Source organism: Terrapene carolina, unplaced genomic scaffold (assembly GCF_002925995.2).
Source record: "Terrapene carolina triunguis isolate 2854851 unplaced genomic scaffold, T_m_triunguis-2.0 Scaffold84, whole genome shotgun sequence".
NCBI lineage: Eukaryota > Metazoa > Chordata > Testudines > Emydidae > Terrapene > Terrapene triunguis.
The window spans coordinates 22240620-22265991 of record NW_020664435.1 but is presented as its reverse complement, the minus strand read 5'-3'; the positions used below and the strand labels follow the sequence as shown (position 1 = coordinate 22265991).

At 37.6% G+C, this 25372-nt stretch overlaps 1 protein-coding gene across 2 annotated transcripts in view; it reads right to left on the bottom strand.

Moving 5' to 3' along the window:
• AGMO (alkylglycerol monooxygenase) overlaps positions 1 to 25372 on the bottom strand; it is a 153307-nt gene that overhangs the window by 22889 nt on the left and 105046 nt on the right. For both annotated transcript variants that reach the window (XM_024209056.2, XM_029910990.1), the window contains exons 4-5: positions 23078 to 23181; positions 15155 to 15250 (exon numbers count right to left, since the gene is read on the bottom strand). In XM_024209056.2, coding sequence (XP_024064824.1) covers positions 15155 to 15250; positions 23078 to 23181 — 200 coding nt within the window. The remainder of the gene's footprint in view (positions 1 to 15154; positions 15251 to 23077; positions 23182 to 25372) is intronic.

The window sequence follows — 25372 nt, the reverse complement described above, 5'->3', positions numbered from 1 at the left end:
AACTACACTAATTTTAGAAACTTAATTTGCTTTAAGTGATATATCTACCTCTTTTGAATAGTAAGAATTCTTACTACATAATAAAATTACAATTACTTTATAAATATTATCCTCATGTATATAGGGCTATATAGGGCTCTATTCCAGCGGAAAAACACACATCTGGAAAGCTCATTTTTCAAGGTTCCTGCAGTCGTGCATGGCAAAGAAGCCAGACATTTTTGCTGAATCGGATTCTAAGAGTCAAATCTTGCCATCCTTACTCAGGCAAAACTCCCAGGGGCAGATCCTTGGGTGGAGTAAACTGTTTAGTTATGGAGCTTTGATAATTTACACAGTCTGAGGATCTGCCTCCCGCTTCACCAAATGAGGTCAAGGGGAGTTTCACTTCAGTGAGGATAAAAGGATTTAACTTTACATGAATAAACGTCCACCAATCTTAAACATGAACACATCAAGTTATAATGATCGCCTCGAAAATGAAGCAGGCGACAAACAGGAGAGGAGGAATATGTGAACCAGTAGCAGTTACTTCACCTGTATAATAGGAGTAGTGTAACGTCCCTTTAGCAAAACCTTCAGCTCCTAGCACAGACATATTGCCACATCTTGATTCTGTACAGTTATGCCCCTTGTAAGACATTGATTGCTATTGGTAATACCAATGGCAATAATCCCTTGTGCTCGTGTTATGGCTCTACCCTGCTGTAAAGGTAAAACTGTCGCTCTATCCCAATCACTAGAGTTGGCTGAAACTTTAAATATTTTTTTTTCAAAAATGGCCTTTTAAAATAATTTTTTTCACACACAAAAATTGCCACAGTCTTGTTTTTTTCAAAAAAAAAAACATCATTCATGTTCAAATTTATTTATTTTTTTAAATTTAAAGTGTTACTGTAATGGTTATCAATTTTTTTCATTTACCATAAATAGGATTTTCAGTAAACAAAAGATTTCAATATTGTTGTAGCCATATTGGTCCCAGGTTATTAGGGAGACAACGTGGGTGAGGTAATATCTTTTATTGGACTACCTTCTGTTGGTGAGAGAGACAAGCTTTCGAGCTTACACAGAGCTGAAGAAGAACTGTGTGTAAACTCTAAAGCTTGTCTCTCTCACCAACAGAAGGTACTCCAATAAAAGATATGACCTCTTCCACCTTGTCTCTCTAAAAGATTTCAATAACATTTAAGATTTTTATTTAAAGACTTACTTTTTTAAAATGGTCGGTTTCAAACACTCTGAAAAATTTGGAATTTTTTTGTGAAAATAGATTTTCATTTTTCAATCTGCTCTATCAGTCATAAATGAGACAACCAGAATTTGCCCCAAAATTTCATTTTATTTAAGAGGAAAATGTTTTTCCATGAAAGAACTTTTTTTTAAAAAAAAAAAACATTTGTAAGGAAAAAGGATGGATGCAGCACAAGCAATTTTTTTGGTCTTTGATCTCTGCCTTTGAAAATTCATAATTTCTAAGCGTCAAAAGATTAGACGATACTAAAAAGAAACTTAAGGATGTAGGATATGGGGGAGAGAAAGTGTGTGTGCACACACATGTGTGTGAGAGAGTGTATCTAAGTGTTAGTGAGTGTATATAAAACATGCCAGTTCACACGTAAGGGTGTATATATAAAGCAAGCCTGTTCTCTGCAACATCCTTTTGCAGCTACTTTGGAAATGCAGCAAAACAATAGCTACTAATATGTTAAATAAAGTCCAATATGTTGTCCAACTGTGACCTCATCCCTATTTTGAACAAAATGGCTGTTTTCTTATGCCTGTGTTTGCCTTCTATGCACAACCACCTACTGTTCTAAATCAAGTCCTGTCTACAATTTTTCCTCCCTGAATTAGCACACCATGTGCACCTCAATTCCCCTATCAGCGACCCATAGATGAACTGCAGGATTCCAATAAAAGTTCATTTTGCTTGTTACTTTGTTTGTTTTTTAAAAACCCACAGCCACAGAAAAGTCTCATTTGACAGTCCTCTTGCAAATGGACTTTAGAAATAAACTGCTTATGAGCCAAATGCACAGGTATCTTAAATGTGCCACTTACAAAAGCTCCATTCAGAATTCTTCACAAAACATGTATTCTGCATCTGATTTCTTTTTAACAGAGTACCTCTCCGTTATTGTGCTTAGCTAGTGCTACACAATGTAATAGAATTACAATTAAAATATTTTAAAGTAATTCCCCAACACCAGTTTAATACACTTGACAGGTTCCAAGCTGTATCCTCAGAAACTCCTTCCATGTATTATTAATCAAAATGTATTGGCAATGAAATAAAGCTATGGTACATAACTGGAAATATAAAATTTTTATATAGGAACATATTTATATAAAGATGTTTCCTTTGTGACAGCAAAACCTAGAGTGGAGGAAAAGAACATAAATGCAGCAACCTCTCTTGTGGCATGTAAGCACCTCCATTTGCGGTCTCAAGGTTTGTCAGCACCAAGGGAAATCTTTATTGCCTGGTACCTGCACCACTTCAATGCAGTTCTTGTTTAAATAATGAGAAAAAATCGTGACATGAAATCCAAGGGAAACTTTACATCTTGTGTAACAACTCCTCCTGTCACCACTACAACATGAATCTTTATTTCAGCTCTATTTCGACCTGAATGTTAGAAAAAAATGTAGACTGAGTAAAACAGGCAATGTTACAGTAAAACCATTTGTGAAGAAAGGGAATTTTTCACCGTAAGTCTAGGAGAGAGTGCTTATAACTCAGTGATGGTTCAATTACCCCAGCATTACTGACCTACAGACAGCAGGGGTCAAATTCATCTTTGGTTCAATGCCACTGCTGTCAGGGAAATTACACCATGGATGAATTTGAACCTAGGATTAGCTCATTTGCTGGGCTAACTGGTACTCAAGCACTTATTACTAGCAATTTCCTCACCAAAATCAAGATGATCGGGATTATTATTTGTAGATGAATTTACATTTGAGACCATCTGGTGAGGAAACGTTAAAATAAAAAAAAATAATTGCATTCCCCACTAACACTGTTGTGTTAATTCAAGACAACACACCCATGTATTTATACAGATGGCCTTCGTGACCATATTTGCCATGTGAAATCTCTACAGGGAAGCTAGGGAAAGGCAGAACTCCTAGGATATGCGCTCGTCTGCCCAGTTTCACACTTTGAAATCCTCGGCAAACCCTGATTTATACACCGCCAACTGTTTTCCTATCTGATTAGGCAGTTTTCTACTCCAGTAAGCATGTAATATGGAGGTAGCCAAATTTCCACACTGAGGAGTGAAAAAACAATATTTATAGTTTGGAAATAAAACAAGCTGAAGGAATCAGGCCTGTTGGGATCATAAAGAGTTTCATAGGGGGTGAATTTCTGATAAATCTGTATTGTAGAAGGAGGTGAAAGCCTAGCTTTAATGGATAGTCAGGCTTAGGGTATGTTTATATAATAAACATACAGGCTTCAGAAATGTGTTTATAATAAATTATCTTGAAGGCAGATTGTTGTCACTCATAGTTGTTTTACCTCTCAACCAGGAGGTCAAGGTTTGAATCAAGTTGGCATCTGATGTGAATATTTCAGTTAACACTTTCAATAGGGGATTCTACTTCTCTTTGGAAAAAAATGACTAATCCAGCCTTCTCTTAAGGGCAGATGAGCGTGTAAGTGTGTGTTATTTCAATCAATATAACCAACTAAAATGACAGAAAACCTACATGAATTGGTCATTTTAAGTGGAGCAACTAAGGGAAAGAGCGAGCACATGGGAACAGTCACTTTTTCAGTACTACCCCTCCTCAGCTTAATGAACACATCATGTGAAATGTGAAAGACGTACTTGATCTGACTTATTGGCTTTATGTACACTCAAGAAAGTGTTGCCTTCCAATATGATTAGGTGCTCTAGACACCTGACACAGCTTAAAAATGCCCACATCAGACTAACGTTCCAACCTAACTAAAGTGCAGTCCTTTGCACTTCGTATTTCTGTGTGGCACAGTATAATCTGGGACTTGCACTGGCAGCCCATTATAAAGGGAGTGCCTTTAAGTTCCTTATTTGGACTTAAAACCCTAACTAATATAAGCACAGTCTCCTTGAAGGACTATCTGCTATCTTGTGTCTCATGGCAAGAACTAAGATTGTCTCATAAAACTATATCAAGAGGACAGAAGGTGGAGTTTTTCTGGCAAGGACTTGGCCCTCTACCTTTCTCTCCCATGGTATATCTGTTGTAGCCACAACAGCAGTAAATCTTTATATAGTATACTTGCAGTGGAAAAGCAATGTCTTTTTAGTTACTTTCACAGTTTTATGTGGACAGATGGTTGTTTTATTTATCATATCCTGGGAAATGGGTTACTGGGGATTTGTTTTGTTGCATCCAGGATTTATTGAGATGTGTTGCCATTTTCATTAAGTAATGGTGTTAGTTATATTTGGCCAGGCATCTAAAAAGCCTTTTGGAGATGGACACCATGGGAAAGCTTTTTGAAAGTCACTAATGATTTTGGGGGTCTCAGTTTTTGGGTGACCAGCTGGAGACACTGTAAAGAAACTGGATTTTCAGAAACTGTTCGGTACTTTCCTCTGAAAGTCAGGGCCCTCTAAGGTTCCTTAAGTTGGGCACCTGAAAACTGAGAGCACCAAAATCCCCAGTCACTTTTGAAATTCTTGGCCCCTGTAAATGAACATGGCAGATTTTGTAAGGAGCTGACCATTTGCAACACCATTCAGCGTAATGTGATTGACAGGTGCTCAACACTTCTCAGAATTTGTCTGATAGTTATGACATTATTATTACACTTCCTTCATTGACTGCATAATTTTTGTACATGATAAGAAACACGCACATTTTATTACTCTCAATGACCCAGGCTTCATTCCCCCGAATCACCTGATAGTACAGTAACCAAAAGGAAGATGAAAAGCACCCAGATGTTAATGGGGCCCCTCCACTTCACGGAGGTCTCTTTATGGAAAATTAATATAACATTATAGTGCTGAATTTAGTGTATATTGATGTAAGGATTTCTGCAGAGCCTGTTGCTGTCCCTCTTATCTCTTACACTGGTTATTGCTGTCATTAAAAAAAAAAAGTATTGAATTCAAGAGACCAAACTCCAAACCCTGGTAAAAGAAAATATGTTCCCATATTAATTGCATTGTACATTGTCAATCTAACTTTACTCTCATTCAGCTCAAAACAAGAGTCAGTTTTTGAAAAAAGGCGTTCGAGTTGGTTGGACATTTCCAGTTGTTTTGCCACAGGGACTTTGGAACTTTTTTAGTTTTCTGATTGTTTTTGTTTTTGTTTTTTTCTACCATAAACTGCAAATTTAAAAAAATGTGTTTTTTTGAAAACCAAATAAATTTTAGTTTTAGTTTTTCTTCCTCTGGCTTTTTTGCCCCTTTAACTTCCCCTCTTTTCCTTTTTTTCCGTACTTTTTTCCCAACAGCAAATTGGATAAAGCAAAAAGGGAGAGAAGGGGGGAGGGCAGGAGAAAAGTAAGAAATAAATAAATAAAACAAAAAAAAACAGTTCTTGATAAATTTTAGTAGTTTGAAAAATGATAAATTTCCATTTTTATCCTTTTTCCACTTTGTTGAAAAAAATCACAAAATGGGTTGTGAGTTCAATCCTTGAAGGGGCCACTTGGGGATCTGGGGCAAAATCAGTACTTGGTCCTGCTAGTGAAGGCAGGGGGCTGGACTCGATGACCTTTCAAGGTCCCTTCCAGTTCTAGGAGATGGGATATCTCCATTAATTATCATTATTATTATTATTACCTGTGAACTATCTTGGTAGTTTGAATGGCCCATTGAAAAGAGATCACAAATTGTCCGCTCACTTTCATCAAAGCCCATGTAGTAGAGGGGCCTGTCAGAGCCCAGCCTGCTTCAACTATAAAAGAGACGCCTCGGGTCTGATCCTTTCATCTTAGGTCTGCTTAACTTTTAACAGGAAAGATCTAAGCCATAGGACTGAAGTCTTCAGGTAGTTACCCGGGTTATCCTGGAACTCTTATGGAAAAACTCTAACAGACTCTACATGTGAACTGCTTATTGGAATTTAACCAATTGAACTGATTCCAGAGAGACTTTACAAGCCAGCAGATATAACCCTGATCTATGAACACTGAAAGTTATTAAGGATTGGCTGTAAGCGTGTATTTGGGTAAGATCTGAAATGTTCATGACCTGGGGAGTAATGTGCTTGATACTTCGGGATTGGAAAAACTTGATTTACGGTGAATAGGGTTTTAATAACTTCTTACTATATTAGTCTTGGTTGCCTAGATGGGAGCCAATTGCTGGAATGCCTAAAGGAGACTGTGTTTGGCTTCTTGTTAACCACTGTAATATTACAGAATCTCTTTTGTTACTGGCTTGGTGAATCTAATTATAGAATAAACCACCAGTCTGGGGGATTGTCTGCACTATTTCTTGCAGTCTGCCCTGAGTGTGGCATTCTCAGTGTGGTCCATCCATGCACCAAGGTCACAATGGTAATTAGTTTAATGTGCACTTGTTTGTTAAACTAATTTCCTGATGTTTTAAAAGATTGCACAAAACAACACAATTCCAAAATATTTACAGCAACTACAGCGCGATGTGGCCTGTTTATAAGAGGCCCAGTTAAATCATTTGGATCAATAAGGGTGAGAGAGATACAACTTTAATCATCAAACTATAATAATGTCAATGTTTTCAGGTTCTAAATGACAGATACCATTAAATTATTCCAATCTTAGTGACATTCTTTGTCTATATCTGGTTTCTGTTGAGCATACCAAACAGAACTAGGCACACTATTTGCAGGACTTTCTTATCCCAGGTCTTGAATTGTGGAGAAACAGGGACTTTCCCCCATGCTAAAGGAACTAACTTATTGAGACCAGACAAGAAGGAGAGCTCTCTTTACTAATTGTTCACCACTTGAGCTCCATATTTCCCATTAGTAGCTAAATTTTATTCTTATACAATCTTAATTACACAAAAGTTATCCGATTGATCCTTGGAATTTATCATTCTCTTTACTAATACTAAAATGTGTGGCCTTTTCAGGTGACAAGATGGAAACTGTCAAGTTAACGATGATATCTAAAATGTTGTTACAAATAACACTTTAGATTATTGTATGCAGTGTTGTTGTAACTATGTTGGTCCCAGGATATTAGAAAGACAAGATGAATGAGGTAATATCTTTTATTGGACCAACTTCAGCTGTTGAGAGAGAGGAGCTTTCAAGCTACACAGATATTACCTCACCCACATTGTTACTTTAGATTATTTTTCACTGTTTAAGTCGTACTTACTTTTTGAATTTTGCATATTTCTCAACTTACACAATAAAACAGCCTAGTCAATTTCACTTTTGTTTTTAGTCAGTTTCATTCAATACCACTTGAAGGCCATGAACCTGTGAAGATTTATGCACATGCTTAACTTTACTCACTGTCGGCAGTACCATTAACTTCACTGGGACAAACCACAGTGCACAGAGTTAAGACTTGTCTACACTTGAAAGTTAGTTTGGATTAAGGAAGGGTGTGAATTAAAAGTGCAATAGCTATTCCTGACTAGCTCCATGTGTGGACAAGCCCTAAGGCACATGCATAAGCCTTTGCAAGTTCATGCCCTCAGATTCTTACCTATTAGCATGGAACTTCAGTTTTGGGATTGCAAACATGACTGGGGAATTTTTATTATTATTTCATAGGAAATAGTTTTTTTAAATGGAAACATTTGTGTTAGCCTAATGTTTTGTCAAACCAATATTTGTTTTTATTTATTTATTTAGCAAACGCATTTCTGGATCAATCTGACCTGACGATATTCCTTTAAGAAACTGATTACTTAAAACAATACTTCAGATATGAATTATTAGTTATATACATGTCTGTTCGTGCAATCATTCTACATATAAAATTTCCATTGACTTCAGTGGGAGTATCACAGACACAGTGGATAAGGAATGTATAAATATGAAAGATAAAATTCACAAAGAAATATTTAAGTGATCACATTGACTGGGATCTAGGGATCAATAAATGAGTAATTTTTCTAATATCCGATGTTTTGTTACTGTTTTTCCATATGCTATTGCTGACTTCCAAGTCAGATGTTATGATTCTTTTATGTGTTGACCATTAGAACTGTGTCCCAGATAGGTTTCCTGAGATATCATAACCAATGTCTGCTTGCCTTAAACATACACCTCTCTCTCTCTCACACACACACACACACAAACTTTCAGCAATTACATAGAATCATAGAATCATAGAATATCAGGGTTGGAAGGGACCTCAGGAGGTCATCTAGTCCAACCCCCTGCTCAAAGCAGGACCAATTCCCCAACATGATAACTACTGGGTTGTTTGGTGTAAGATTGTACTTCCTTTACCTAGCAGTGTGTATTTACCTTTGATCTGGGGGGTTGTTGACCATATATTGTAATTTATTTTGGATTTAGAACTGTAAGAAAGTATTCCTGAATCTGGCCCAAGTTTCTTTTCATTTCAGACTGAAATGAGAGTTTACCCATGCAAGAATTTCAGGATTTTGCAACAGCTGTGCACCTGTACTCAAACAAGTTATATATTATTCAGAGCTAGGATAATCAGCAAGGGACATGGGGCTGGAGTTACTCAGGAGGCATACACATTAGCACATGCAGAACATGCCTACAGGCCCTGCTTTAGTACACCATCTCCTCTCTGCCCAAATAGAGCACATGCAGAAATACTATGGAATAGTCTATTGCAGATTTTAAGGGAGCCATAACTATTCCCTCTGGCTGCAGTTCTTTTGGTGTATTCATAGGTGCAAACACTGGCTACAATTTGGCCCCTGGAGAATAGAAAAGCACTAGAAGACATACTGTAGAGAACAATGCTACAGTGCCAGGCAGGTGGCCTAGATGACCTGAAAAAAAATCAGTTTTACAGCACAAATTTGCATACTGGAAAATATCAGCAAAATACAAAATATTTCAATTTGGAAATGCCCCTATGATGCTTTATGGGAGTTATAATTTAGGTGCTTCATGCTCCAATTCTCCTCTACAAGCCCTGGCTGAACTGCATTTCCCGTAAAGCACCATGGTCTCCCCTCTTGGAGAGGAGAGGTCGTGCTTCATGGGAGTCCCTGGCAATGGTGCATCATAGGAGATATAGCCCAGTTGGGTGGTGTGGCCCTTCAGGGACAATGGGGACATGAGGTACCTCAACTACAACTCCCATGAGGCACTGCAGCAGCATTTCCAAATCAAAACATTTTGTTTTTTGACGTAAATATTTCAGTTTTGGGCTGAAAGAGTTCAGTTTTCAGGTATTCATTTTTTCAACAAAAGGCAAAATTTTGTGCAGAAAGCAAATACTTTTGCCAAAATAAAATTGTTTAGTCAAATTTCCTGTGAAAAACAGTTTTGACAGAACATTTTCAACGGATAAGTCCATTTCTAATTTCTATCAGTCTATGATTACATTTTTAATCATCATTGTTGAACAACCCTAGACTTATCTGCCACTCTGAGGGCTTGTGTGCAAGGGTCTTACACAGTCACAACTCCTTCCCTGCTCCCCCCCAGCTCCAAGGCAGGAAGTCATTAATCGATTCACAGATTCCATGGCCAGAAGGGACTCCTGTGATCATCTTGTCTTGCCTCCTGTATAACACAGGCGATAGAACTTCCTCAAAATAATTCCTACATCACATCATTTACAAAAACATCCAATCTTGATTTAAAAATTGTCAGTGATGGAGAATCCACCACTACCCTTGGTAAATTGTTCCAATGGTTAATTACTCTCACTGTTATTTCCATTCTAAATATGTCTAGCTTCAACTTCCAGCCATTGGATTGTGTTAGACCTTTCTCTGCTAGACTGATGAGCCCATTATTAAATATTTGTTCCCCATGTAAATACTTGCAGACTGTAATCAAGTCACCCCTTAACCTTCTCTCTGTTATTTACAACTGGCAAATACCAGTAGCAGATTGCATCCCTTCCATGGCAGCCAGCACAGGGCAGAGTCAAGACCCTTGCCATGTGTGGGCCTCTCTCCACCCACCTGAAGCTAGTAGCAATGGCCCCATAAGTTTTCATTTCCCCCTCATGCAGACCAATGATGCAAGAAGACAGCACAGAGGACTAAGAGACGCCTTCGGCAATTTTACTTCCATGCTAGGCTGTGTGGAGCAACTCACAATCTTTCCCCAAATTAGCAAATTAAGCAGAAACTAATGCAAGTCAAAGATCAAACAGGCAAAGCATAATGTGTCACCACAATTACTATTAACAGGGATTAGTTCAGTTGCTGCTTTCCAAATACCATTTGACATCCATGGAGTTACAGCTAAACCCACAGAAACTAGCTTCTGCATTCCACAGTCAGGTTATAAACAGGACTAATTTATTGGCTCAATTAAAGGCATAATGGAAGGATATGGTTTAATGTGAACCTTCTGAATCACCTGTGAAAATAAACTGAAATAAAGTATTTCTGTCTCTTAGTAGCTGGACAAACATTTTATGGCTATTGAAAAGTTATATTTTAATGCTTTTGGACCAAGGTAATTTCATTTTACTCTCTTCATTTCAGGAGAGAATGGTTTAATTGGATAGGCATTTCTACCAACTCATTAAGGAATGAATCTTAATCCTACTGAATAATTTCTCCATTGACTTAAATGGAGCTAGATTGGGCCCTCTTTTTTCTTGACTCATTTTACCTATTCTTATGCAACATTACAAAAATGTATTTTCATTCTTTCAGCATTTGTCTTTAACATCTGTTAATGAATACTGGTTTAAACGCACTATTATGAGATTTATTTCAGAATCCTAGGAATGTGAGTGCCATCTATCTATTTACAAAGGGCTTCTTTAGGGACTTTCTGATAGCATTTCAGACAAGCATGCATATGTGATTTAACCTTACAATAGAGATAACCCTCTGAAAAGAGATTCTTGTAATGGAAGTACACAATTGAATATAAATATATAGTTCACATCTGTCACAGAGCAACATCTGAATAAAATTACCTCCATTTCTGTCACTGTAACACCTGCACCCTTTCTTTATAAACAGCAAGAATCCTTTATTCATTGTAACAGCCCATTATGATTTTGGTACGAGGGTTTGTTTTTTTATTGTAACTAGCTGAACAGTTTAGTATAGTCTTCAGATTTATAATGCTTAAAAAACTGTAGGTATTTTACATAAAAGGCCAAATGTAAGTGCCTACCTACTAGGTTGGAGGATTATGGACAGGAAATCGGGGGGCTGAGCTAGTCCAATTGGGATGCAAAGAGTGGACACTTTTAACCCTCGGGACTTTATATGTTGTTTTCACAGAAATACATGATCTGCGTGATTTAAAATAAAATAGATCCTGTTTGCTCTTCTGGTGGGAAAGCTGGACAGAAACTAGTACTACAGATAAGGAGAAAGTTGAAAGTTATGATGTTGACAGCAACCTCATTTATCAGGTGATGTAATAATGGAATCACTAAGTTCAAGTTTGGGGAAGCGTTGGAGTTTGTCCTTCAGCTATAAACATTTGCTCCAGACTGAAACGTGGCATACAAAGTCTCAGTGCAGAAGGATCTCTTCTCTATTTTTTTTTTTAATTACTGAATTTGAAAATAGACATTTAATTCTTTGTAAGTTATAAAAAAACCTCCCATCAGAAGTCAGTTTCCTTCCTCTCTCCTATTACTCAAAAATCATTTCAGTTTTGTTTTTTGACTAAAGATGAAATTGTTTGTCTTTAGTGCACAACCTGTACTAATATTTAGTGCATAACCTAAACTAATCTTTCAATGTTGTGGAACAAAACAGTATCAACAGATTGGACATATTTTGTTTTTCTTAAGGAGAAACAGCTAATATGTATGAACAAGAATTTTAACATTAAGATTTCATAGTATTTTTGTGCGTTTCTACTTAGGACCTAATCCTGCCTTTGCAGACATTTATGTGTAATGTCTCTAAAAGCAAACTTTGGACTTGATAGTAGGGTGACCAGTTGTCCTGTTTTTATAGGGACAGTCCCGATTTTGGGGTCTTTTTCTTATATAGGCACCTATTACTCCCCACCCCCGTCCCGATTTTTCACATTTGCTGTCTGGTCACCCTACTTGATAGGGATGTGCTCTACATTGGAAAATTGAAATGTTACAATTTGCACTGGTGGAACAGCAATGGTGTATTAAGAGTACACTAGCCCTGTAGTTTTATGTGTACATGTGACTACCCACCAGACTCCTTCCAACCACTCCAGAAGAATTGCATGGGGATTACTTATCCCACAGTTCCCAGTATGGCTACTTGCAGCAGGTGCTTTATAGAATTATAGCTGGCAACAATATTAGGCCCTGACTTTGTAATGAGAGGCCTGTACTCTCATTAGGCTCTGCATTCAGATGCAAAACCATGAGATGGGGCTCTGCAAGGACACATCTGTTTGTTCATAGAGTTCTTATTGCAGTATCGGGTCCTAAATTCATACTATATAATAAATCTTCTCATATAATTATATTCTATGTAAGATAGTTAGAATGGGTAAAATAACAACAATTTTTCATGAAGATTCATGAAAATTATGTATAAAATATAAAAAAAATCAAAAATGTAAAAATAAACCAGCTCTAATAGTTAATATTTTATCACTAGTTAAGTCTATTATAACAGTTGTCACATAATTCAATATAGCAGGTAAAATACAAATAGTTTAACAAATTATTGGCTATAATTTCCTTCCTAATTGTTTATAATTGGCTGCCAGCCCCATTGGCATAATCCAATATTGCTTCCAATTGTGTCTGCTCTGGTTGAAGATATGTGCATGTAGCCCCAAGTACTCTGCCTTTGTAACCCACTGCTGTGTGTGTGTTTCAGATCCCCCCACTCCATGCCTGATCCTCAGAGGATACAAATCTGCTCTGACCTGGAGAGCCTTGGACTTTTAGTTCAAGCCATAGCAGCTCATGCTTTCAGCTCTGGAGATCCCTGGTTCAATCCCCAGTTTGTCAGACACAAAGGTGGCTGTCACACCTTCATATTATCTCTGCAGAGGCTTCCTAGGTCAATCCTCTTCCTCCAATCAAATGTAGTCCTGGCACCCAGGAACAGATTACCATGAGCACTGACACATGTGGGTGTCAGTGCTTGAGAAAGAGAGCAAACTGTTCTCTATTTGGGGGGATGGTTTGTTAAATGTTTTTCCTATGAAGTTTCTTGTTTTTCAAAATACACAAAATACTTTTCTCTTTTTGTTTCTTCACAAGGAACCAGAGACAGGCACAGCATTATAATATAGCAACGGGAGAACCAGCTGAAATGTTTCAGCTGCCACCTTTGTCCTTGTTCTCTAAACTAGCACTGCAATGGTGCACTGACACAACAGTGTCTGACACCATGTTTAGCTTTGCTCAGTGCAGTACCAACAATGGCTGAACCTCTGCATGTTTGGTAGTAATTCTGTGGGTGTAACTGGCATCATAAGGGTTTTGCAAGACCAAAGTTCTCTAGCACAGACAAGTGTAGACATATAGAGCTCCCTCAGCTCTGGCCAATGTCAGGAAGAATTCAGAGCACTCCAAGCCTCACAGAAATAGCACCTTGCAGGATCATGCCCATAGTGCGTGTTCACAGCAATTACAGCAACATCTTAACAATATCATCATAGTTATAAATGAAGGAGACAATAGTCCATTGGTTACTGCATTTTCCCCTCCCTTTTTCTGTCTTGTCTGTTAAGGTCTTCAGGCCAGGGACTGTGTTTGTCTATTGCCTAGCATAACAGGGCTGTGAACAAAGCTGATACTAAATGTAATACAAGTTATGAATTATTATTAATTATTGTTATTATTAATAGTATCAATAATATATATATTAAACAAATCCAAGTATTTAAACAAAGAACTGTGACCATTCCAAAGGATTAACTAAATTTTCTAGTGTCTCAATAATCTACTAATAAGGGGTCTAATTATTAATTAAGAGTGAAATTCACTCCTGTGCAGAGCGCCAACACAAGGCCAATGCACCATATACATCCCTCTTAAATCCTATTAAGGGGTTAAGGGCTTAGTGGGACTTAAGTGATGCACAGACCTCTCAATTTCATTTTAAGTACTTAAGAAACAAAATGCAGCACAGGTACTGAGCCATGTGACTAATACAGTTCTATGGAATGCTGGCACTTCACAGAATGCTTCTGCCACACAGAAGTGATGGCGGCCATCAGCAGGGAAGTAGTATATCATATTCTTTCACTGACAATGTAACAGCAACAACTTCCCAGTGACCCATCTCATGCACTTCAAGTAAACATAGTCTAATGTTACTCCTACACATGATCGTGAAACATTGCCAAAGCTGAGTGACAACGGCACAACAAAAGGCAGCATAACCAAAGAAGTGAAGTTAGTGATGGCAGAGACAATCAATAGCTCAACAGGGCAGTGTGCTACTTATATGTGACATAGGATAGCCATAGGCATCTAGGGTGTAGTGTGATGGAGAAGGCTTAAAGCCAAGACCCTTTCAACTACCTGAGAAGTGTGGGAATCTACTTACTAATTATAGTAGGTTATTGCTTTTCTAAGTATGTAGAACATAGCTATAGTTCACACGAACATGCGCATGTGTTTATACATGCAAGTGCACTCACACAAATATGGTGATCAGACAATCGCAGAATGTGTTTTTATTTGAGAATTTAGATGCGATCTGAGAAAGGCAGTATCTGACTTCAAATCAAAATTAAATATTTAAGCAGTACTGTTTTTCTAACTGTTTTTACTGAAATATGTACCTTAGAAAACAAATCAGTTTCAATATCAGCCAGAAATATTTAATAAGCTGTGAGATAGGAAAATATAATATTAAAATAGTAAAAAGTTTTGATTCTTTACAGTTATTTTTTTTTTTTAAATCTAATTGGGACCAACTGGCCTCATTGCTTCTTATAAACTTTGCAATATATATTCTGAAAAAGAAATAAAAATGAACAGATGTTTCTCCTTAAAGAAGTCAGACAAATATTTTTCTTACACAATAAATCAGCTGCTAGTGGATTTCCAGGACACTGCTCCAGGCAAACTGTTTAGGTATGGCTTAAAAACCTGATTTACCTCTGTATGTATCCAAAACTGGTAAAGGAGATTAAACTGGAGATGAACAGCATATACTGATGGAGGAATAAAAAGAGCCATAGGCAAGTAGAAAACCTGAAATATGAGAGAGAAAATATACATATGTTTATGATTCAAAATTTTTCATATGTTGTAAATACTTTAAATTCGATATCATCTGAGATCTCAAAGGACTTTACAAACATTAATTGAACCTTACAACGCCTCTGTGTGATATACATTATAGAAAAATAATAGATAGTAATGATTACTATTATATTACTATTAACAGTAGTAAAGTGAGACACAAAAACTTTACATAAATGACTTCTCAAAGGTCATACAACAAGCAAGTGGCAGTATGATCACTAGACAATACTCCTATAAGCATTTATTTGACATTAAGTACTATATATTCCTGACTCTAACGATGATAAAGATGTGCTATAACTAAAACAGCTGTCATGTTTTTAGTATTTGCTGATTTTAAATATCCCACACTCTTTGTCATACTGCCATGAGCTTAACTTGCCTACCTTGGAAAGATTCTACTGTCATACATGGAGAATAATCTCATGTTAGTTTTCACAATTAGGTGTTCAAATGGCTCTTTAAATAATGTCATCAAATGACAACTCTGGGACCCTCACACCCAAAAAATGCTCATAGTCTTCCTTCCTTCCAAATAGGGTTTACCTCACTGTTTTTTTCACTTGACATAGTATGAAACAACAGCCACATGGAGTAATCAATCCTCCCTAGGGAGAGAAGTTTTTCTAGACAAAATAAAATCCAGGAGATGTATCTCAGAAAAAATTGGGGAATGGATAAGTGCATAGGTGAGAGACTTTTGGTGGCAAGACAGAAAGGCTCCCTATGCATAGATTCCAAAATCAAAAGGGACCATTGTGATCATCTAGTTTAACATCCTGAATAACACCATAGAACTTCCCTGAACTAATTCCTAGAGCATATCTGTGACGTAAGAATCTCTTAATGCTAACTGACAGGGGGTGCAGAGGAGTTAGTCCTGAGTCTGATATGTACATTCTAATTCATCAAAGAGTGTCACGTGAGATCTCATATGAAAGCCAGTGTCACACTCATCATAAAAATAACTGTGAAACGCATGTACAGATTTTGTGTAAGGAATTATGTGTATATACTGAAAATATGTTCTTAAAGTCTCTGTCAAGGTACTAGTCACCAGGAAAGGTGAAAAACAGGTTTTCTGTCAGAAAAGATGTTTAGCCATTTAACTGCTTACATGTTAATTGAGTATTGTCTCATTCACAGTGGGTCTCCTATCACTAGTCTGAAATTAATGCAAATAAAGGGTTTGAAGACTTCAGAAAGAAACTAACAGAAAGAGAAAAGTAGAGGGAGGGAGAGGTGGAGAACCCTATAGTGTACATCACAGGCTTGTTTGAGTATATTTTGGGGGACAGAGGAGTCAACCTAGCACCTTCCACTGAGGAAGTAAAAGGACAGTGAATTTGCTTCATGAAAAAGGGTCTCAACCTGGCTTGGTTGAAAATGCTAGAGAACTCTCTTTCATTGATTTCTTTGAACTGTTTACTTCATGTGGGGATGGGTGAAAACTCCTCCCATACAGAAGAAACAGAGGATTTTGTTCCTAAAATCTGTGCTTCTGCCAGAGGCCCTAGACCATTTTTCCAAGTCTTCTTCTCAGGGCAAGCCTCAAGACCATCCTCTCAGCCTAAGAAGAGATCTGCTGCTTTACTTCGAACCCACTGGACTAACATAAATGTTTCCTACACACATTACAAAGTTATAGGCATTTGATTCAAAGTTCAAGAATATGTTTCACACCACTGCTTGCACTTAAAGTATGTCTTTCTCCTCTCTTTCCCTTCATATCTTTTCAATCAGCCTGCACACAACCCACACAACACTCTCAACCCAGATTAATATACAGATTTATCATATAATGTTTAACTTAAAACACATACAGAGCTGGCAGCAGAACAGTCCCACAATCCCACATTATCCACCACAACATTCTCACACGCCTCTTCATATGCTTCAACAAAATGAGATGTCAAACTGCCTTCAACTGCATATGCTCAGAGACATCAGATATCACTCAGAGATTGACAATAACTCTTCACTAGATTAGGTTAAAAGGCAAACACATACACATACACACACACGATTCTTCGTCATGCAGGCAGTTCAGAAAATGGTAGTTCTTTAAGAATTAGCATGGGGTTCCTGGAGCATGGATATTTACAAAACTTGTGCTCAAGTGATGACTATGCTTCAGAAAGAGATAATTTTCACCCTTGCTTTTACACAATCTAGACAATTCCACCTACAGGACAAACATTAAATTTCTATTTGTCTTTCTCAGATGTGAAAGAGCAATGCACACCATGATGTTAACTAGTTCTATTCTAGTCTTTATAGCTTTTTATATCATGTGTATCACCATGGTATCTGGTGCCAGTAGTGCATTAAGCAACTTGACAATGCATTTGTCACTTATTATTTGTTCTCCCATCCTCTCCCAGAGGGAGAAGCCTGCATAGTAGCGGAGTGTCTTGTTTTTGTAGGGTGTAGGGTTTTTTGTTTTGTTTTTTAATATAAATATACCTGTTGTTATGTGTTTATGTAAAAGAAGGCAAGCTAGTATAATTATTTCTTAGCTTGGTTTCCCATGGCTCCAGGCTAATATACCTTGTAATTTGGTTTGAAAGCTGGTATTAGCATCAACCTTAGGACTGTCTTCACCAGTGGTGGGCAACCTGCGGCCTACGGGCCACACACGGCACATCAGGGCAAGCCGCTGGCGGGTTGCCAGACCGTTTGTTTATAGGCCCGCACTGCTTCCCACAGCTCCCATTGGCCGGGAATGGTGAACCGTGGCCACTGGGAGCTGCGGACGGCCGTGCAAATGTAAACAAACGGTCTGGCAGCCCGGCAGTGGCTTGCCCTGACGTGCCGCAAGTTGCCCACCACTGGTCTACCGAGTGCTTGCAAGCATTATTGTCCTCTTACAAACCCCCTAGCCTCCCCTTATCATCATTATGGCTTTCCACAGTAACTGTTTGGATATAACATGCTTATGCAGCCAGAACAAAGTGTTCACACCTGTCCTTTTCTTCTCTCCCCTATCTTTTTAGAAAACAGCGTCCACATGGGTGAACAAGCATATAGAAGCTTAAATCTTTAACATGGCAGTATTTGCATGGAAGAGGGACTCCTCACAAAAAAATGTCACTTGTACCAATGTGCATTATGTCCATCTAAATCTTGTGCCCTCTTACAAGACTGTGAGGGGTACTTTATGAATCAACACCATGACAATTAAAGAACGAGAATGGGTGCCTATAATAAACAAAACTATGAAGTGGTGCCAATACAAGAGTGTCCAGAAGACCTGATCAAGTTGTGGAAATGCATTCCATTGATTTATCTGAATTTAATATGTTTGGAAGGTTTATTATTAACAAAAGGCCAGATTTGGTCTCAATTACAGCAGTGTAGATCCAGACTAACATCATTGAAGTTAATGGCCAGAAGTAATTAACTCACAGGTCAGATGCTGACTCAACAAAGAGCTGTGGATTTGTTCTACATCTAACTGTAGTAGAATATTTTACATTCCTTTTCCTCTGTATATTATGGGAATCTGTATTTATGTCTATGAATGTACTCTGTATACTTGACATTTTTGTTTGTTTTAATACTCTGTGTGTGTGTGTGTGTGTGTGTGTGTGTGTGTGTGTATCCATGTTTTGCCAACCTGTGAAATCTAGTTCACAATGCAGTGATTTTCTTTATGTGTATATAAAAATGCTGCAATACAATATAATTTTTCCAAATTTCCACTCTATAAAAATTTAGACTTTTCACTCCAGTCCAGAAGGAAAAGAAATATCAAAATGTCAGAATTTCCTAGACAGAATTTCCACTTTCTGACTGGCTCTAGAAATAAAAAGCCTTCACCGATATATAGATATTGTATCTAAATGTCTTGTGATTTTTCCTTAAAAACATGTAGTTTAAGAAACAAACTTTTCAATTTCTGAAGACACTGAGTACACTCTTTTTTAAAAATAATTATAAAAATTAAACATTTAAGTAAGCAATTTTTTATGGCTTTCTTATCTTTTATGTTTAAAATTTATAACTTTTAGAGAAATGATTATGTATTTCAAATAAAAAATATTGGGTAATGGAAGAACCTTGGAGGATAAGTGTGAGAGGCAATAATTACTTTGGGCCCAGCTCTGGGACACAACAAAATATATTAAAATTGTGACTTGTAGAAATAAGAGTCATACAAAAAGTGGAAACTAGGTCAAATTACAAAGGATGAATATAAAAAACACACACGCGTGTAGGTACAAAATTATAAAGGACAAGGCACAAAAAGCTAGGGATATAAAGGGTAACAAAAAAACATTTTACAAATATACAAGAAGCAAGAGGAAGACCATGGACAGGGTAGGCCCATTACTCGATGAGGACGGAAAGACTATAACAGAAAAATGCAGCAATAGCCAAAGTGTTAAATGCCTTTTTTGTTTCAGTTTTCACCAAAAAAGTTAGCAGTGATTGGATGACTAACAAAGTGAACATCACTGTAAATGGTAGATCCTAGAATACTTAAGCAGCTGGCTGAAGAGATCTCTGAGCCATTAGCGATTATCTTCGAGAACTTGTGGAGGGTGGGAGAAATACCAGAGGACTAGAAAAAGGGCAAACATAGCACCTATCTATAAAAAGGGGAATAAGGACAACCCAGGGAACTATAGACCAGTCAGCTTAACATCAGTACCCGTAAAGATAATGGAGCAAATAATCAATCAATTTGTAAGCACCTAGCTGATAATAAGGTGGTAAGTAACAGGCAACATGGATTTGTTAAGAACAAACCATGTCAAACCAACCTAATATCCTTCTTTGACAGGATAACAAGGCTTGTGGACAGAGAGAAAGCAGTAGATGTGATATATCTTGACTTTAGTAAGGCTTTTGATTCCGTCTCACATGACCTTCTCATAAACAGCCAGGGAAATATAGCCTAGAGGAATCTACTATAAGGTGGATGCACAACTGGCTGGAAAACCATACCCAGAGAGTAGTTATCGATAGTTCACAATGGAGTTGTAAGGAAATGTGGTGTCCTGCAGGGATCTATTCTGGGTTCGGTTCTATTCAATATCTTCATAAATGATTTATATAATGGCATATAGATTTCACTTATAAAGCTGGGAGAGCAAGCACTATGGAGGACAGGATTAGAATTCAAAATGATCTGGACAAACTAGAGAAAGAGTCTGAAATATATAGGATGAAATTCAATAAGGACAAATGCAAAGTGCTACACTTAGGAAGGAATAATCAATTGCACAAACACAGAATGGGAAATGACTGCATAGGAAGCAGTACTACAGAAAAGCATCTGGGGGTTATAGTGGATCACAAACTAAATATGATCAAAAATGTAACACTGTTGCAAAAAAAGCAATCATCATCTGGGACATATTAGCAGGGGTATTGTAAGGAAGACATGAGAAGTAATTCTTCCACTCTACTCAGCACAGATAAGACCTCAACCGAAGTAGTATGTCCAGTTCTGGGCACCACACTTCAGGAAAGATGTGAACGAACTGGAGAAAGTCCAGAGGAGAGCAACAAAAAAGATTAAAGGTCTAGAACACATGACCTACAAGGAAAGACTGGGAAAAAAAGGGTTTGTTTAGTCTGGAGAAGAGAAGACTGAGGGGGGACAGGATAATAGTCTTCAAGTACATAAATGGTTGTGACAAAGAGGAGGGTGATAAATTACTGATCCTTAACCACTGAGGACAGGACAAGAAGTAATGGGCTTAAATTGCAGCCAGGGAGATTTAGGTTAGACATTAGGAAAAACTTCCTAACTGTAAGGGTAGTTAAACACTGGAACAAATTACCTAGGGAGGTAATTGCCTCACTGCAGGGGACTGGACCAGATGACCTATCAAGTTCCCTCCAAGTCCTACATTTCTTTGAGTCTAGGAAATTCATTCACAAAATCCATAGGTGAGCTCTCTTAGCAATTGATATTTGACAGGCACAGTGATCATCCTTCAAAAATTGCAATTTCCTTTAATCACTTTACGGAGTAATACAGACACTAAGGTAACGCTTACCAACAGCATTTGGGTAAGAGTAGCCAATGGAGAGAAACGAATACACATACGGGCATCCCATCCAGTCATTTCACAGGTAATTCTCCCACTGGTCTCAGTTAAGAACATAAGAACATAACAACAGCCATACTGGGTCAGACCGAAGATTCATCTAGCCCAGTATCATGTCTTCCGACGGTGGCCAATGTCAGGTGCCCCAGAGGGAATGAACAGAACAGGTAATCATCAAGGGATCACAGGATGACTGTGTGTTGTGTGAAGAAATACTTCCTTTTGTTAGTTTTAAACCTGCTGCCTATTAATTTCATTTGGTGACTCCTAGTTCTTATGTTATGAGAAGCTACAAATAACACTTCCTTATTTACTTTCTCCACACCAGTCATGATTTTACAGACCTCTATCATATCCCCCCCTTAGTCGTCTCTTTTCCAAACTGAAAAGTCCAAGTCTTATTAATCTCTCCTGGTACGGCAGCCATTCCAATGCTACAGTGTTGGGCTGCTGTGGTGTTTTCCCCGCCACAGCAATGTTAAATTTATTTATATTATGGTCACTATTATCAAGCGGTCCAGCTATATTCACCTCTTGGACCTGATCCTGTGCTCCACTTAGAACTAAATCAAGAATTGCCTCTCCTCTTGTGGGTTCCAGGACTAGCTGCCTCAAGAAGCAGTCATTTAAGGTGCCAAGAAACTTTGTATCTACATCCCGTCCTGAGGTGATATGTACCCAGTCAATATGGGGATAGTTGAAATCCCCCATTATTATTGAGTTTTTATTTTAATAGCCTCTCTAATCTCCCTGAGCATTTCACAGTCACTATCACCATCCTGGTCAGGTGGTCGGTAATATATTCCTACTGCTATATTCTTATTATTCGAGCATGGAATTACTATCCATAGAGATTCTATGGTACAGTTTGGTTCATTTAAGATTTTTACTTCATTTGATTATATGCTTTCTTTCACATATAGTGCCACTCCCCCACCAGCATGACCTGTTCTGTCCTTCCATTATATTTTGTACCCTAGTATTCTTGTGTACCATTGATTACCCTCATCCCACCAAGTTTCTGTGATTCCTATTATATCAATATCCTCATTTATACGAGGCACTGTAGTTCACCCATCTTATTATTTAGACTTCTAACATTGGTATATAAGCACTTTAAAAACTTGTCACTTTTTAGTGGTCTCCCATTACATGATGTAATTGAATGAGACTTTTTTTCATTTGACTGTTTCTCATCAGATCCTACCTGTATTTTATCTCCCATATTCTCCTCCTTACTCAGACATAGAGAATCTCCATTAGTAGATCCTCCCCTAAGGGATGTCTCTGTCCGAACCACGTGCTTCTCCGTACTTGTCGGCTTTCCCCATGCCTTCATTTACCCCAGAGTAACTCCATTATCTTCACTGTGTTACTCTGTGTCTATGCTGGCATTATGAAGAAGAATATGTTGCATTATGTTTAGAAAGTTATGATTGTGTGAAAGCCTGGGACTATAATTGGCCTTCTCAAAGTTGACTTTATTTCTTCTTTTCACACATCCCAATAAGAGTGTAAGTGTACCTATTTTCGATTCACATAATTCTCAGGATGCCTCAAATTACCTTTCTGCACTGTGCTTTTCTGTGTCTAACATTTTCTTGACTTATATTTTGTTTTCCTTCAGACAAAATTAAATACCTGCGATTTTATATAGCAGTGATTTTTAATAAAGTTCAATTATATTATTGCATTTTGCATAACTTACCCAAGAAGCGTATCTCTGCAGTACAGATTGTCTCAGTGCTGTGGATAAGTTATAAGCTTCAGAACTATGATGTACTTGGTGTGCTGCCCACAATATATTAACCTCTGCAAAACACACAATTTCTAATGAGGCATGAAAGAAAGAACAAAGCCGCATTCGTCTCCCATTACTTTTTTTTAACCTTAAAGCAAATGATTCCAAAATTTACACTTTGCTATTTTATCATAATATGGCAGGTAATAAAAACTAACCTTCAGAGCTGAATTTAGAGATGATGAAGAGAATGGCATAGATTAAACATTGGTAAGTGGACACAAGTGGGTGTAATTTACTTGCTGAGGGAGAGAAGAATGGGGTTACAAAAGAAAGTAGAAGGCTTTAAGAAAATGTGAGATGAAGGGTTAGGGGAAGGCAGCCTTGGTTAAATTATACTTCCACCAGGAATTTTGTCATTGATTTCAAGGGGACCAGAATTTGGTGTGCATTCAAGTACCATCCTTCAGGTTTCCTTCAGACTTGGATACTGAAAATGTTTTAGTGCTTGATGAATAAAGAAAAAATTTAAATAGTAACTTTCTGGGACACTTCAGTCTTCAAGCCCACCTGGAAACTCACACCACAAGGACATGACCATTGTCTGCCTAATAACAAGAAATGGAAAAACAAAGCATTCAGGTATTACTGTCTGGGAACTTTGGATTCAGTCCAAATATAGTGACTGGGGCACTGTTTTATGGTGAGGTTTGGGCGAGGCTGGTGTAGGTCACACGCCCCAAAGGCATGACACTTTTGATTTGCTGCATGTTTCAGAGCAATACAGAGAAACACTAACTGTTTACCAAGGCATTTTTTTCTTTAAGTACCACTCTGGGTGGCCTTGTTGCTATGAAACTTTGAAAATCTAAAGATGTTTGGACAGTCTTAAGTGGGAGGTTATCAAGCAGAAAGGAAAGCCAAAATCTTTCATGGCCATCAGAGGCTGCGAGGAAGGTCTTAATTACACTATAATGAGAAAGTGGGTGGTTAATGTAGCCACATAAGGTGCCTTTTCAGCTTGCAACTAAATTAAAGGTCACATATGTTTCAAGGGGTGAAATTTACATAAAGTCTCAGTTGATACAGAATTTGAAAACTGATTGGCTGACAGCCAGTTAAACCCTCCCCACTAATGGCAATGTTTCACCGGAACAATTAGGAAACTGCCTTTGGCAGATATTCAGATCCCATCCACAAGAATGATCTTACAGATGTGTATTCAAATGCCTTGAAATTATCTAGTGCCAAAACTATGTCAAATGGTTCAGGACTGATGATTAACACATAGTTGTAAAGTAAACGGATGCCAAATCAAACACCTTAATGAATCTCAAGGTGTCTTCATCATTTCAAGGGACTAGAGAAATAACAAAGTGCCTGTACGCTAGAAATTAGAATTTCTGTATCTAATGAACTGTGACAAGTTAGTAATTTATGAGGCAACTTCATCATTTCTGACTGTCCTCTAAGCCTTTGAAAATCCTTATGATAGCTGTCTTGAAACTATAATTTAAACTACCTATCACAAAAAATATTTAACACTCAATCTGAGAAACCTTTATTCCTTAAATGTCTCTTCTCCTGAAGTAACAAGTGTGCACTATCTAACATTTGTCATCTTGGGGTGGGGGGGGAGACATCTTAACGCATGCTGCCTTAATGAGCTCACTAGGAGATTAATTATTCAGGTGAGCTTCAATACTGTGTAATAATTTGTATTTGAAATGCTTCCCAAGACCTCGACAGAAGCTAAATGAGTGAACACAGAATCTAAAAAGGTGGAGGTTAAAAACCTGTCATCTTAGTTGTTTTAAAAGCATTTACTTCCTATCACAAACTGTGTGTAACACAAGCCTTCACTCAATGAAGTACAGCTGTACAAACAAGGTACAGTAACTGGATCTTCCTTATTTCCCTCAGTCATTTTTCAGCATTGTGAAAAGTTCAAGGAAGGGAATCTGTGATGATTTTTACAGTCTACATTCATTCTGGTTAAGGTCAAATGGTTTTCAAAACTAATTACTAAAATGACATTTTATTAACAGAGTTTAAAATTAAAAAAGCCTCTTAATCTAATGAGCAGGCTAACTGCATGTTAAAAATCTTCTCAAATGTGAGAATCGATTTGGAGATCAGTAAGTTGAAAATATAGTAGAGCAGTATTAGAAAAAAACAAACAATACCGCCATGAGTAATTCAGTCTAAGAATATTTTCTGATCCTTATGTTGTACTCCATTAAAGCTTTAATCCTGCTCTCA